At 43.1% G+C, this 13729-nt stretch overlaps 1 protein-coding gene across 2 annotated transcripts in view; it reads right to left on the bottom strand.

The window, feature by feature from the left end:
• LOC101596182 (cat eye syndrome critical region protein 2 homolog) overlaps positions 1–13729 on the bottom strand; it is a 169363-nt gene that overhangs the window by 40913 nt on the left and 114721 nt on the right. The window contains exon 8 of one of the 2 annotated variants that reach the window (XM_045137710.1): positions 6623–6706. The exons of the other annotated variant lie outside the window; for it this stretch is intronic. Within the exon in view, the coding sequence (XP_044993645.1) occupies positions 6623–6706 (84 nt within the window). The remainder of the gene's footprint in view (positions 1–6622; positions 6707–13729) is intronic. 2 annotated transcript variants of the gene reach the window in all.

The following is a 13729-nucleotide window of genomic DNA, read 5'->3' as shown; positions in this document are numbered from 1 at the left end:
TCAATAGTAACTCTTTTATTGAGGGAAAGTAGACATGGCAAGCCTTTTGCCACTGCAAATGAATTCCAGATACATGTGCCACGTTGTGCATCTGACTATGTGGCTACTGAGGAATCAAACCCTTGCCTACGGCTAGGCCACATTTCTAACAGCTATCATGACTTACAAACTCCAGATACATGCACCAACTTGTACATCTGGCTTATGTGGGTCCTGGGGAATGGAACCTGGGTCCTTTGGCTTTGCAAGCAAGCACCTTCACCACTAAGCTATCACTCCAGCCCCAGCTTCACATCTTGAAAGCACTTTACTAGTACTTTACTGGCTCAGTAGAACTCCATTGTGTAAATGTGTCACATCTTCATTATCCACTCATCAGCTGAGGGACATCTAGGCTGGTTCCATTTCCCAGGTATTGGGAATAGAACTGCAATAAACATGGTTGAGCAAGTATCTCTAAGGAAGTGAGACAAGTCCTTAGGATATATGCCTAGGAGAGCTATAGCTGGGTCATATGGCAGATCTATTTTTAGCTGTCTCAGGAAACTCCACACTGATTTTCACAATGGCTGGACCAGATTGCATTCCCAACAGTGTAGAAGGGTTCCTCTTTTTCCACATCCTTGCCAGCATTTATGGTCATTTGTTTTCATGATGGTAGCCAATCTGACAGAAGTGAGATGGAATCTCAACAGTTGTAATCTGCATTTCCCTGATGACAAGGGATATAGAACTTTTTTTTAGTTGTTTATATGCCATCTGTATTTCTTCTTTTAAGAACTCTTTATTTAATTCCATAGCCCATTTTTAATTGGGCTATTTTCTTATTTATTTTTTTGAGTTCTTTGTATATCCTAGATATTAATCCTCTATCAGATGTGTAGCTGGCAAAGACTTTCTCCCATTCTGTAGTTGCCTCTTTGCTCTATTCACAGTGTCCTTTGCTGTACAAAAGCTTTGTAATTATTTCATGAGGTCCTGGCGGTCCTGTCATTTTATTGCCTGAGCAATTGGGATTATGTTCAGAAAGTCACCTACTTTTTTCCTCTAGCACTTTCAGTGTTTCATGTGTGATATTAAGGTCTTTGATCCATTTGGACTTAATTGTCGTGCACGGAGAGAGAAAAGAATCTACTTTCACCTTTCTACAGATACATATCCAGTTTTCCCAGCACCATCTGCTAAAGAGGCTGTCTTAACTCCCAATGAGTATTTCTGGCATTTTTGTCGAATATCGGGTGGCTATAGCTACCTGGACTTACATCTGGGTCCTCTATTCTGTTCCACTGATCTACATGTCTGTTTTTGTGCCAGTACCACGCTGCTTTTGTCACTATGGCTCTGTAATAGAGGATAAAATCAGGTATGGTGATACCACCAGCCTTATTTTTGTTGCTCAAAATTGTTTAAGATATTCAAGGTTTTTCATGTTATCAAATGTAATTTTGGATTGCTTTTTTTTTTTTATTCCCATGAAGAATGCCATTGGAATTTTTTTTTTTTTGGGGGGGGGGTTTCAAGGTATGGTCTCACTCTAGTCCAGGCTGACCTGGAATTCACTATGTAATCTCAGGGTGGCCTGAAACTCACAGTGATCCTACTACCTCTGCCTCCCAAGTGCTGGGATTAAAGGTATGTGCCACCACACCCGGCTGGAATTTTGATGGGGATTGCATTAAATGTGTAGATTGCTTTTGGTAAGATTGCCATTTTCACAATATTGATTCTTCCAATCCAAGAACAAGGGATGTCTTTCCATTTCCTACCGTCTTCTGCAATTTCCTGCTTGAGTGTTTAAAAGTTTGCATTGTAGAAATCCTTCACTTCCATAGTTTGGTTTATTCCAAGGTACTTTATTTACTTATTTTTTGATGCAATTGTGGATGAGGAGTGTTTCTTTGATCTCATCTTCTGTATGTTTATTGTTAGCATATAGGAAGGCTACTGATTTCTGTCTATTTATTTTGTATCCTGCTACATGGTTATAGGTGTTTATCAGCTCTAACATTTGCTAGTAGCGTCTTTAGGGTCCTTTATATACAGAATCATGTCATATGCAAATAATGATAACATGATCTCTTCCTTTCTAATTTATATCCCTTTTATGTGCGTCTCTTGCCTTATTGCTATGGCTAAGACTTCCAGTACTATATTAAATAAAAGTGGGGACAGTGGTCACCCTTGTCTTGTTCCTGATTTTAGTAGAAAAGCTTCAAGTGTATCTCCATTTAGTAATATGTGGCTATAGGCTTGTAAAAAATAGCCTGTATTATATTGAGATATGATCCTTCTATTCCCAGTCTCTGTAGGACTTTTATCATGAAGGGATGTTGGATTTTGTCAAATGCTTTCTCTGAATCTAATGAAATGATCATGTGATTTTTGTCCTTCAGTCCATTTATATAATGTATTACATTTACCAATTTGTGTACATTGAACCATTCCTGTATATCTGGGATAAAGCCTACTTGGTCGGGGTGAATGATCTTTCTGATATATTTATGTATTCTGTTTGCCAATATTTTGTTAAGAATTTTTGCATCTATGTTCATGAGGGAGATTGGTCTGTAATTTTCTTTTTTTGTTCTATCTTTGCCTGGCTTTGGTATCAGGGTGATGCTGCTTCGTAGAAGGAGTTTGGTAGGATTCCTTCTTTTTCTATTTTATGGAAAAGTTTAAGAAGCAGTGGTGTTAGTTCTTCCATGAAGGTCTGGTAAAATTCACCAGTGAATCCATCTGGGCCTGGACTTTTATTAGTTGGGAGATTTTTGATAACTGCTTGGATCTCCATACTTGTTATAGGTCTATTTAATTTATTAATCTCATCTTGATTTAATTTAGGTAGGTCATATAAATCAAAGAAATCATCCACCTTTCAGATTTTCAAACTTAGTGGAGTTCTTACAGTATGTCCCTGTGATTTTTTAAATTTGTCTGGTATCTATTGTGATGGTGCCTTTTTCATCTCCAATTTTGTTAATTTGGGTCTCCATTTAGTTTTTCTCCATTTGTTATTATATTGGCTGTAGGCAAGCACCTTAACCCCTAGCCATCATTCCAGCCCTAGGTTCACATCTTGAAACCAATTTAGTAGTGCTTTAAAAAAGAGAGAGAGAGACTAGGCATGGTAGCACATGCCTTTAATTCCAGCACTCAGGAAGCAGAGGTAGGAGGATAGCCATGAGTTCAAGGCCACCCTGAGACTGTGTAGTTAATTCCAGGTCAGCCTGGGCCAGAGTGAGACCCTACCTTAGAACTCCCCCCTAAAAAAAAATAAAAACAAGAAGGGAAAGCCGGGTGTGGTGGTGCACATCATTAATCCCAGCACCGAGGAGGCAGAGGTAGGAGGATCACCATGAATTTTAGGCCACCCTGAGACTACATAGTGAATTCCAGGTTAGCCTGGACTGAGACCCTACCTCGAACAATTAAAAAAAAAAAACAACAAAAAACAACCAGCCAAAAAAACAAAACAACAACTAAAAAAAACCCAAAACAAACAAACAAACAAAAAACTTAAAAAGAACTAGTACAATGAAATAATCAATACAAAATATGAACCTGGGTATTTTTTCTTTCTTTTCAGAATGGTCTGCTGGGAATGGGGAATAGCTCAACAATTAAAGGCACTTGCTTGCAAAGCCTAGTAGCCTAGACTCAATTCTCCAATGCCCACACAGTTAGATGCACCGAGTGTAATTCATTTGCAGTAGCAGGATCCCCCTCTTTCTCTCTCCTGTCCTATTAAATATATTTTAAAAATTTTTTCTTTACTTTTCCCTTTTCTGAGGCAAGGCCAATAGATGGGTCTTTTTATGTGAGAGAGCAACAGTGAGAGATGGAATTGGCACACCGGGGCCTCCGGCCACTGCAGTCCAGCTCCAGACGTGGGCGCCCCCTTGTGCTCGTGTGAGGCCTTGCATGTGAGGCCTTGCGTCACCTTGTGCACTGGCTCACATCGGACTTCGAGAGTCAAACATGAGTCCCTACGCATCTTAACCTCTAAGCCATCTCTCTCGCCCATTTTTCTTTTTCTTGTTTTTTAAAAAGGGGTCAGCGGGGCTTACTCGCACACACTGTAATCCCAGACCTTGGGAGGCTGGTGCATTAGCACTCTGGGTCTGCTCTACATAGTGAGCTCTAGGCCAACAAGGCTATAGAGTGAGCCCCAGTGGTGGTTTGAATAACATGTCCCCAATAAACTCTTGTGTTTTCAATGCTTTTTATCCAGTGCCTTTAATCACTGAGCCTTACCCTGAGGTAATAGTTTCTGTAACCACTGACTTTATATGTAATGGTACACACAGTGCCTAAAAGAGGTAAACACGTGGGAAGTGGAGAATTCAGTAGACAGTAGCCAGGCTTCGGAAGGACCCAGGTAAAACTAAGAAACAAGGCAGAAAGGCCATCTGTGGAGAGACGCAACGTAGGCAGAGAGGCAGCCAGCCAACCCTCTTGCAGTGGAGAAGAGGAAAAGGAGCAGCTTTCACCCCTTCACCTCACCATTCCTTCTAGCTTCTTCCACATCACTCTCCAACTGCTACTGTGATCAATTAGAGCTCCACCAGTCATCTAGACGTCTCCTTCCACCTTTCACTTCTACCTCACTAATTTTAAAACCTCAGTTAATAAAAACACATTTGTCTTTGAAACTCAGATCTCAGTAGGCGGAAGTGGGAGGATTGCTGTGAGTTCAAGACCAGCCTGAGACTACATAATGAATTCCAGGTCAGCCTGGTTTAGAGTGAGGCCCTAGCTTGGGGGGAAAAAGAAAATGAAATTTGAGGCTGGAGAGATGGCTTAGTGGTTAAGATGCTTTCCTACAAAGCCTAATGACCTGCATTTGATTTCCCAGTGCACACATGAAGCCAGATGCACAAGGTGGCACATACATCTGGAGTTCATCTGCAGTGGCTGGAGGCCCTGGCTTGCCCATTTTCTTTTGTCTCTCTATATTTTGCTTACAAACAAATAAGTACAATTTTCAAAACAAAACTGAAAACAACAAAACAACAATAGCAGGGCAAATATATTTTATTTTAATACCAGGACTCGGGATCATCGTCAGTTTGAGGCCACCTTGAGACTACATAGACATTCACACGTCAGTCTGGGCTACAGCAAAACCTAAACTCGAAAAATAAAAACACAAAAAATTTGTGATCCTATAGTTTGATTCAGTAGCAAGAGGCCCTGGTGCACATGCATACACACACACACACACACACACTCTCTCTCTAGTAAATAAAATCATTTAAAAACCAAATAAATGAATAAGTACATAAACATAAATAAAAAACTACCTTGTTTCTCTTTGGCTTTCCCAAGGCTGAGTCTTCATCTAACCCAGCCTGACCTGGAATTCATTACGTAGTAGCAGGATGGCCTTGAACTCACAGACCTCTGCCTCTCAAGGTATTCATCACCACACCTTGTAATTATTAAAAGGCAAATATGTCTTTTTTTCTTTTTTGGTTTTCGAAGGCAGGGTCTCACTCTAGCTCAGGCTGACCTGGAATGGAATTCACTATGTAGTCTCAGGGTGGCCTTGAACTCTAGGCAGACCTCCAACCTCTGCCTCCCAAGTGATGGGATTAAAGGTGTGTGCCACCACACCCGGCATATGTCCTATGTTTGTATCTTCTCTTGCTAGAAATGTATTGTGCATATAAGAATTATCTACAGGGGTCTGGAGAGGTGGCTCAGCATTTAAGGTGCTTGGCTGCTATGCTTAAAGACCCAGGTTCGATTTCCCAGTGCCCAAATAAACGCAGCTTTACAAAGGTGCAGCATCTGGAGTTTGTTTGCAGTGGCTAGAGGTCCTAGCACACCTATACTCTCTCCTCACTCTTTCTCTTTGTGCTTCAAATAAATGAATAAAATTAAAAAGATAACATGAGGGCTGGAGAGATGGCTCAGCCATTAAGGCACTTGCCTGCGGAAGCCTAAGAATGTGTGTTCAGATCTCCAGGTCCCATGTAGCCAGATGCAAAAGTGACGCAATGGGGCAAGGGAGCACACCCGCCTAGAGTTTGTTCACAGAAGCTGAAAGGCCCTGGTGCTCCCGTTCTTTCTCTCAAAAAAAAAAAAAAAAAAAAAAAAAAACCAACTTGGGGGCTGGAGAGATAGATGGCTTAGCAGTTAAGGCGCTTGCCTGCAAAGCCAAAGGATCCCAGTTCAATTCTCCAGGACCCATGTAAGCCAGATGCACAGGGGGAGCATGCATCTGGAATTTGTTTGCAATGACTGGAGTCCCCATTCCCTCTCTCTCCCCCCCAATTTCTATCTCTCAAATAAATAAATGAAATATATTAAAAATAAATAAGTACTTGGAACCTGACGTGGTGGTGCATGTCTTTAATCCTATCACTCGTGAGGCACAGGTTAGTACGATCACTGTCACTTTTAGGCTACACTGAGACTACATAGTGAACTGCAAGTCAGCCTGGGCTAGAGCAAGAACCTACTTCGGAAAAACAATAATAACAAAAAGAATATTTCCCAAAAGTTTGAGATTTAGACACATCAAAAAAGGGAAAGGGAAAATAAGTACATGAAATGGAAGTTCTTTTTTTTTTTTTTTTTTTTCCAAATAAACCTTTCTACACTCACACACACTCACCTCTCGCTTGATGGATTTGATGGACAGGTAGTCAGACACACACCTAGGTTCAAATTCTGTCTTTGTGCGCTGTGGACGTTTTCCCTATAGTTAGAAGTGAGGAAAAGATAGATTAGGGTGTTCTCTGCTGTCAACACCATCAGTACAGTGACCATTAGGGTACACTGGCAATGGATTTATTTCGAGAATGTCCAAGTGCCCTTCTTTAGGATTATCAGGAGAAACAGCTCTTCAGCGGGACAAGGTTGGAAGCTAGCACGGTAACAGAGGAAGTAAACCAAACCCCACAACCAGCCAAGGGTTTCCTATGACAACCTCCATCACTGGTAAGAAACTCCCGTAACTGCTGGGACATTAACAAAACTCTTCCTTCAGCTTGGCATGCTGAGGCACATCTGTGATCTCAGCACTTGGGAGGCTCATGCAGGAGGGTAACGGGTTCTAGGTCAGCCTGGGCTACACAGCCAGATTCTGTTAAAGAACCACGGCACAACACACAAAACAAAAAGAATCCTCCCCCAAATATCTACGGCCTTCAGCTGGTGGGAGAGCTCTAAGGGGGTACTAGGAGCAGCTGGTCACTGAGTGGCAGGCAGGTAGCTGCCTGGGCTCGGCTCTAAGTGAGGGAGTGAGTGGAAAAGCCGCAGGAGCAGCGGCATTGGGGACGCGGGGGGCTCAGCTGATGAGGTTAGGAAACGAACGACCACAGCGAGGAATCTCAAAGGAGTGCGAGGACAGTGTAAACCTAGGTGTCTCCGCACATGCATGTGCATTTTGGAAATTCTGGAGTATGCACCCTGCCAGCAAGGCCTTGTATATTGAATTTCGGTTTTTCAAGGCAGGGTCTCACTCTAGCCCAGGCTGGCCCCGGACTCATGGCGAGCCTCCTACCTCTGCCTCCCAAGTGCTGGGAGTAAAGGCGTGTGCCACCATGCCGGGCGAATGTTAGACTTATTTATTTATTTATTCATTTAGTTGTTAGTTAATTTGGTGTTTCAATGTAGGGTTTCACTCTAGCCCAGGCTGACTTAGAATTCACTATGTAGTCACAGGATGGCCTCAAACTAGCAGTGATCCTCTTGCCTCTGCCTCCACACCCGGCGAGAGTTAGACTTCTTGAGGAAACTGCTTGAGGAGCTCTTGGGGCTACGTGTGAGATGAGGGCCTTTATGATGGCATAAATGGGAAATCAAACGCAGGTCGTTAGGTTCTGAAGTCAAGCAACTTAACTGTGCCATCTCTCCACCCCAACAATTTTTCTTCTTCTCTGTATTGTTCCAAGTTCAGTATATGTGCTGCCGAAGCGAGAACAAAGTACTTTTTTGTTTGTTTGTTTTCCCTTAAGGTAGGGTCTCACCTTAGTCCAGGCTGACCTAGAATTCACGATATAGTCTCAGGGTGGCCTTGAACTCACGGTGGTTCTCCTACCTCTGCCTCCCAAGTGCTGGGACTAAAGACTTGTACCACACTGGGCCTAGTTTTGATTTTTTGTGTGTGAAAGTAAAATCTTACATAGAACCTGAAAATAAAAAGCAAAATCTAGTTAAGACCCTCCCAATCTTTTATTATTTTACCCTAATCTTATAGCCAAATTTTTGGAAGCAAGGATTTTTGTTATTGTGTTAGAGCACATCTCATTTTGTAGTCATGACTGGCTTTTAACTTCTGACAACTTTCCTGCTTCTGCCTCCGTGTGAAGGGATTATAGGTGTGCCTCCTGCTTTTATTAATTTCTTCCTCTTTTAATATATATTTGGTTTTTTGAAGTAGGCTCTCACTCTATCTAGCTCAGACTGACCTGGAATTCACTATGTAGTTTCAAGGTGGCATAAACTCATGGAAACCTCCTACCTCTGCCTCCCAAGTGCTGGGACTACAGGCGTGTGCCACCGCGCTTGGCCATTCTTTTGTTTTTTGAGGTAGTCTTGCTCTAGCCCAAGCTGGCCTTGAACTCAAGGTGATCCTTCTCCGTCTACCTTCCAAGTGCTGGGATTAAAGACATGCCTCACCACACCTGGCTTATTTTAGTAGTTTCGGATAATCAAGGTGTGTTTTTTATTAATTGTATTTATTTTTATTTATTTGAGAGAAAGAGGCAGAGAGAAGGAGAATGGGTGCACCAGGGCTTCCAGCCACTGCAAATGAAATCCAAATGCATGTGCCCCTTGTGCATCTGGTTTATGTGGGTCTGGGGAATCAAACTAGGATCCTTTGGCTGGGATCCTAAGGCTTAACCTTAACCGCTAAGACATCTCTACAGCCCTCATCAAGGTTTTGAATTAGAAAGCTGTGATCACTGACACAAGACCCTCACAGGACATGTGTACAGAAGGACGTGGGGAAAGGCACATCACATCCTCACCTGAGATTCCATAGCCTCCTGCCTACCAGCAGCTCCACATAATCCTGCTGTGGCTACACAAGGGCGCTGGGGGACGGAGCAGTGGAGGGCTGACTATCTAGGCGGAAGGCTCGCTGGGGCTGGGCTGCAGAAATGCAGCTTTTGAGGCTTATCCATGAGGGGGCGGGGCTTTTGGTGGTGCAGCTATATGACAGTCACTCAGCCCAATAAACTCACTGGTTCATCAAGATGGACCAGATTACAATGTTTTGGCTTGTTTGTTTGTTTTTTCCGAGGTAGGGTCTCACTCTAGCTCAGGCTGACCTGGAATTCACTATGGAGTCTCAGAGTTGCCCTGAACTCACGGCAATCCTCCTACCTCTGCCTCCTTTAATACAAAAAGAGAAAAGATCTTGTACAAATTCATTCTTGCACTGTGCTAACTTTGAATTCTGAGAGCCCAAAGAGTAATTTCTGAAAGTGTTTCCTGGCATTTTGTTATTTGCAAATTATGTCTTTATTATTTTAAGAAAATTCAATATCTGAAGTGCTGGGATTAAAAGTGTGCGCCACCAAACCCAGCTTCCTTTTCCTCCCTCCCTCCCTTCCTTCTTTTTGGAGGTAGAGTCTTCTTGCTGTAACCCAGGCTGACCCTGAATTCATTATGTAGTCCCAGGTTGGCCTTGAACTCCTACCTCGGCTGCCTGAGTGGAGGGATTAAAGGTGGTTGCCACCAAGCTCAGAAAAAAATCATGTACTTATTTATTGAGAGAGGCAGATAAGAGAGAGAATGGACACAACAGGGCCTCTAGTCACTACAAATGAACTCGAGATGCGTGTGCCACCTTGTACATCTAGCTGATATGGGTACTAGGCAATCACAGCAGAGTCCTTAGGCTTTGCAGGCAACTGCCTTAACTGCTAAGCCATCTTACCAGCACCAAATTCTTCCTTCCTTCCTTTTTTTTTTTTTTTAAGAAAACTTAATTATTCTGAGCACATAAGCAAACAGAATGGTACCAGGACACAGGAAACGTCTGTGGGTGATGGATGATTATTAATCTCTTTGACTGTGGAGATGTAATACACATGGTACACACATGTCCGAACTTACCAAGCTTACTTACATTACTTATGCAGTTATTTTCTAGGGATTGTATATGGTTTTTCTGGGTAAGATACATGGATACACAAAATATTACAAAAATCAAAATTCTGGGGCTAGAGAGATGGCTTAGTGGTTAAGGTGCTTTTGTGCAAAGCTGAAGGACCTAGGTTTGATTCCCCAGGACCCACGAAAGCCAGATATACATGATGGTGCATGTATCTGGGTGCACCCATTTTCTATCTGCCTCTCTTTCTCTCTCACTATCTGCTTCTTTCTCTCTCGCTCACAAAAGAAAACACAAAGAAAAAAGAATCAAAATTCTGATCCATGTGGAATTTTGTATCTTACTCAGCATATTACTAATACCATTGTTAAATATTTTTCAAAAATTTAATTTTTATGAGGTGTGAGTCAGTGCTGTAACTGCCTAGCATGCGAGAGTGAGAGAGAGAGAATTGGCACGTCAGGGTCTCCAGCCACTGAAATCAAACTCCAGACGCACGTGCCCCTTGCATCACCATGTGTCTGGCTTACGTGGGACCTGAAGAGTCGACCATCAGTCCCTAGGCTTTGCAGCAAGCACCTTACCCACTAAGCCACCTCTCTGGCATGAATCTTTTTTTTTGTTTTGTTTTGTTTTGTTTTTCAAGATAGTGTCTCCCTGTAGCCCAGGCTGACCTGGAATTCACTTATGTAGTCTCAGGGTGGCCTTGAACTCAGCAATCCTCTTACCTCAGCCTCCCTGGAATTAAAGGTGTGTTCCACCATGACTGGCCTAACATAATACTTTTTTTTTTTTTAACAGAGAAAGAGGGAGAGAGAATGGGCATGCCAGAGGCTCCGGCCACTGCAAATTAACTCCAGATGCATGCAACCCCTTGTGCATCTGGCTTATGTGGGTCCTGGGGAATTGAACTTGGCTCCTTTGGCTTTGCAGGCAAACGCCTTAACTGGTAATACATCCCTCCAGCCCCTAAAGTAATACTTTTTAATTATATTCCCTTCAGATTATCATTGATAAGTGTCCTATGAACAACTTTTAATAAAAAATACTTCCATCTGGGGCTGGAGAGATAGCTTAGCAGTTTAGGTGCTTGTGTGCAAAGCGTAAGGACCCAGGTTCAATTCCCCAAATCCTACGTAAGCCAGGTGCATAAAGTGGTGCATGCGTAAAGTTTGTTTGCAGAGGCTGAAGGCCCTGGAGCTCCCATTCTCTCTCTCAGTGTATCTGCCTCTGCCCCCTCCCTCAAACAAATAAATATTAAGCAAAAATACTAGCATCCAGCTGGGCGTGGTAGGGGATGCATTTAATTTCAGCACTTGGGGGGCAGAGGTAGGAGGACCGCCATGACTTTGAGGCTACCATGAGACTACATAGTGAATTCCAGGTCAGCCTGGGCTACAGTGAGACCCTACCTCGAAAAGCCAAAAAGAAAACCAAAAAACACAAAAATACTAGCATCAGGCTTAAGAGATGGCTTACTGGTTAAGGTGTTTGCTTATGAAGCCTAAGGACAAATGTTCAACTCTTCAGGTCCCACGTAAGCCAGATGCACAAGACCACACATGTGCACAAGGTAGCGCATGTGTCTGGAGTTCAATTGCAGTGGCTGGAAATCATTCTCCCTCTCATTAAAAAAAAAGTACGCTAGCATCGCTGAACACTCAATAACCAATGTGAATAGCCATCAACACAGAGAGAACGCATCATTTTAGTTGTGACACACAAAGTGAAGGTAACCCCTTGAGCCGAAGAAGCTTAAACTCACAAGGAGATCAAGTAAAGCAAGAAATGGGAGGAAACATCTAGGGAAGAAACTGCCAGTGCTGAAGGAAACAGAGTGTGTTCATGGAGCTAGCAGCTTTCAAGTGAACATGTTCTGATTTTCAAATTCTTTTCAAAAACAAGGGGATTACATCTTGCTGGGCAGCCAAGGCTGGCCTTGAACTTGTGATCCTCTTCTGTGAATGTCCTGAGTGCAAGGTTTGCAGGTATGTGCCACTAAGTATGACTTCAAGTGTGGCTTGTCAGTAACATTAAAAGGGGGTAGTTGTCCTCCCTCCCTTCTCAGGATGAAACATTGGTGGTGACACCATGCAGTCCTTCCATGGACAGCATTCGCTTGCAAACTGTGCGGCACAGGTTCGAGCCCCTCATGTATCACTCATGTATCAACCAGACACAGAAAGTGGTGTAAGGTTCTGGTGCTCATCTGTAGTGAGCAAGAGACCCTGGTTGTGTAAATAACAACGTTTTGTTTTGTTTTGGTTTTTCCAGGCTGACCTAGAATTCACTATGTAGTCGCAAGGTGGCCTCGAACTCATGGTGATCCTCCTACCTCTGCCTCCCTACTGCTGGGATTAAAGTCGTGTGCCACCACGGCCGGCTAGTAACGTTTGTTTGTTTGTTTGTTTGCTTGTTTGTTTGTTTGTTTGAGAAGGGTCTCACTCTGGCCCAGGCTGACCTAGAAATCGCTGTGTAGTCTTAAGGTGGCGATCCTCCTACATCTGCCTCCCGAATGCTGGGATTAAAGGCGTGTGCCACTATGGCTGGCTGTAACAACTTTTTTTAAAGCTTTTAACAAATTTAGCTGCTATTAAATGCATGAGAGCAGTTAGTTTATAAAAAACAGATTTATTTTCTCATTTTTATTTTTATATTTATTTATTTATTTTGGTTTTTCAAGGTAGGGTCTCGCTCAGCACAGACTCCCCCCCCCCACCCCACCCCACCCCAGGTAGGGTCTCACTCTAGCCCAGGCTTTAAAGCTGGCTTTAAACTCACAGTGATCCTCCTATCTCTGCCTTTCAAGTGCTGGGATTAAAGACACGTGCTGATTAAAGACCACTACTGGTTTAGCACACACCTTTAATCCCAGTACTTGAAAGGTGGAGGATTGCTATTAGTTCGAGGCCAGCTTCAGACTACACAGTGAATTCTAGGTCAGCCTGGGCTAGAGTGAGACCCTACCTGGAAAGAACAAAAACAAACAAACAAACAAACAAAAAGGTGGGGGAGGATAAAGGGACTGGAGAGATGGCTTAATGGTAAAAGTGCTTGCTGACAAAGGCAGCAGACCCAGGTTTGATTCCCTAGTACCCAGGCAAAGCCAGATGTAAGGGTGGCATAAGTATGTGGACTTCATTTGCAGTGGCTGAACGCCCTGGCATGTCCATATTCTCTCTCCCCCTCCCTCTCTCCCTCTCATATAAATACATGATAATTAAAAGGGGATAAGGAAGAAGAGCAGAAAGATACTTAAAAATGTCATGAATTAGGGAATATGTGCACTGAAACACAAGACACATGGTTCATGAAACTACGACCGGCCCTGGCATGGAGAAGCTACGAACAGCTCAGTCAGGTAGGACACTGGAGCAACCAAGACAAACGTTCCTCAAAGTGGGATATTTTGAGGGAGAAACAGGTTCTAAGATGGGTCTTTTAAGGACAGGGGAAGCCAGCTCAGGGTACATTTCTGTTTTTTTTTTTTTCCTCCTTTTTTTTCTTTTTTGTTTTTTTGAGGTAGGGTATTGCTCTAGCTCAGGCTGACCAGGAATTCACGATGTAGTCTCAGGGTGGCCTCGAACTCATGGCGATCCTCCCACCTCTGCCTCCCGAGTGCTGGGATTAAGCGTGCACCACCATGCCCAGCTC

This window comes from Jaculus jaculus, chromosome 18, assembly GCF_020740685.1.
Source record: "Jaculus jaculus isolate mJacJac1 chromosome 18, mJacJac1.mat.Y.cur, whole genome shotgun sequence".
Taxonomy (NCBI): domain Eukaryota; kingdom Metazoa; phylum Chordata; class Mammalia; order Rodentia; family Dipodidae; genus Jaculus; species Jaculus jaculus.
The sequence above is the reverse complement of the archived record's forward strand: the minus strand, read 5'-3'. Positions and strand labels throughout refer to the sequence as shown.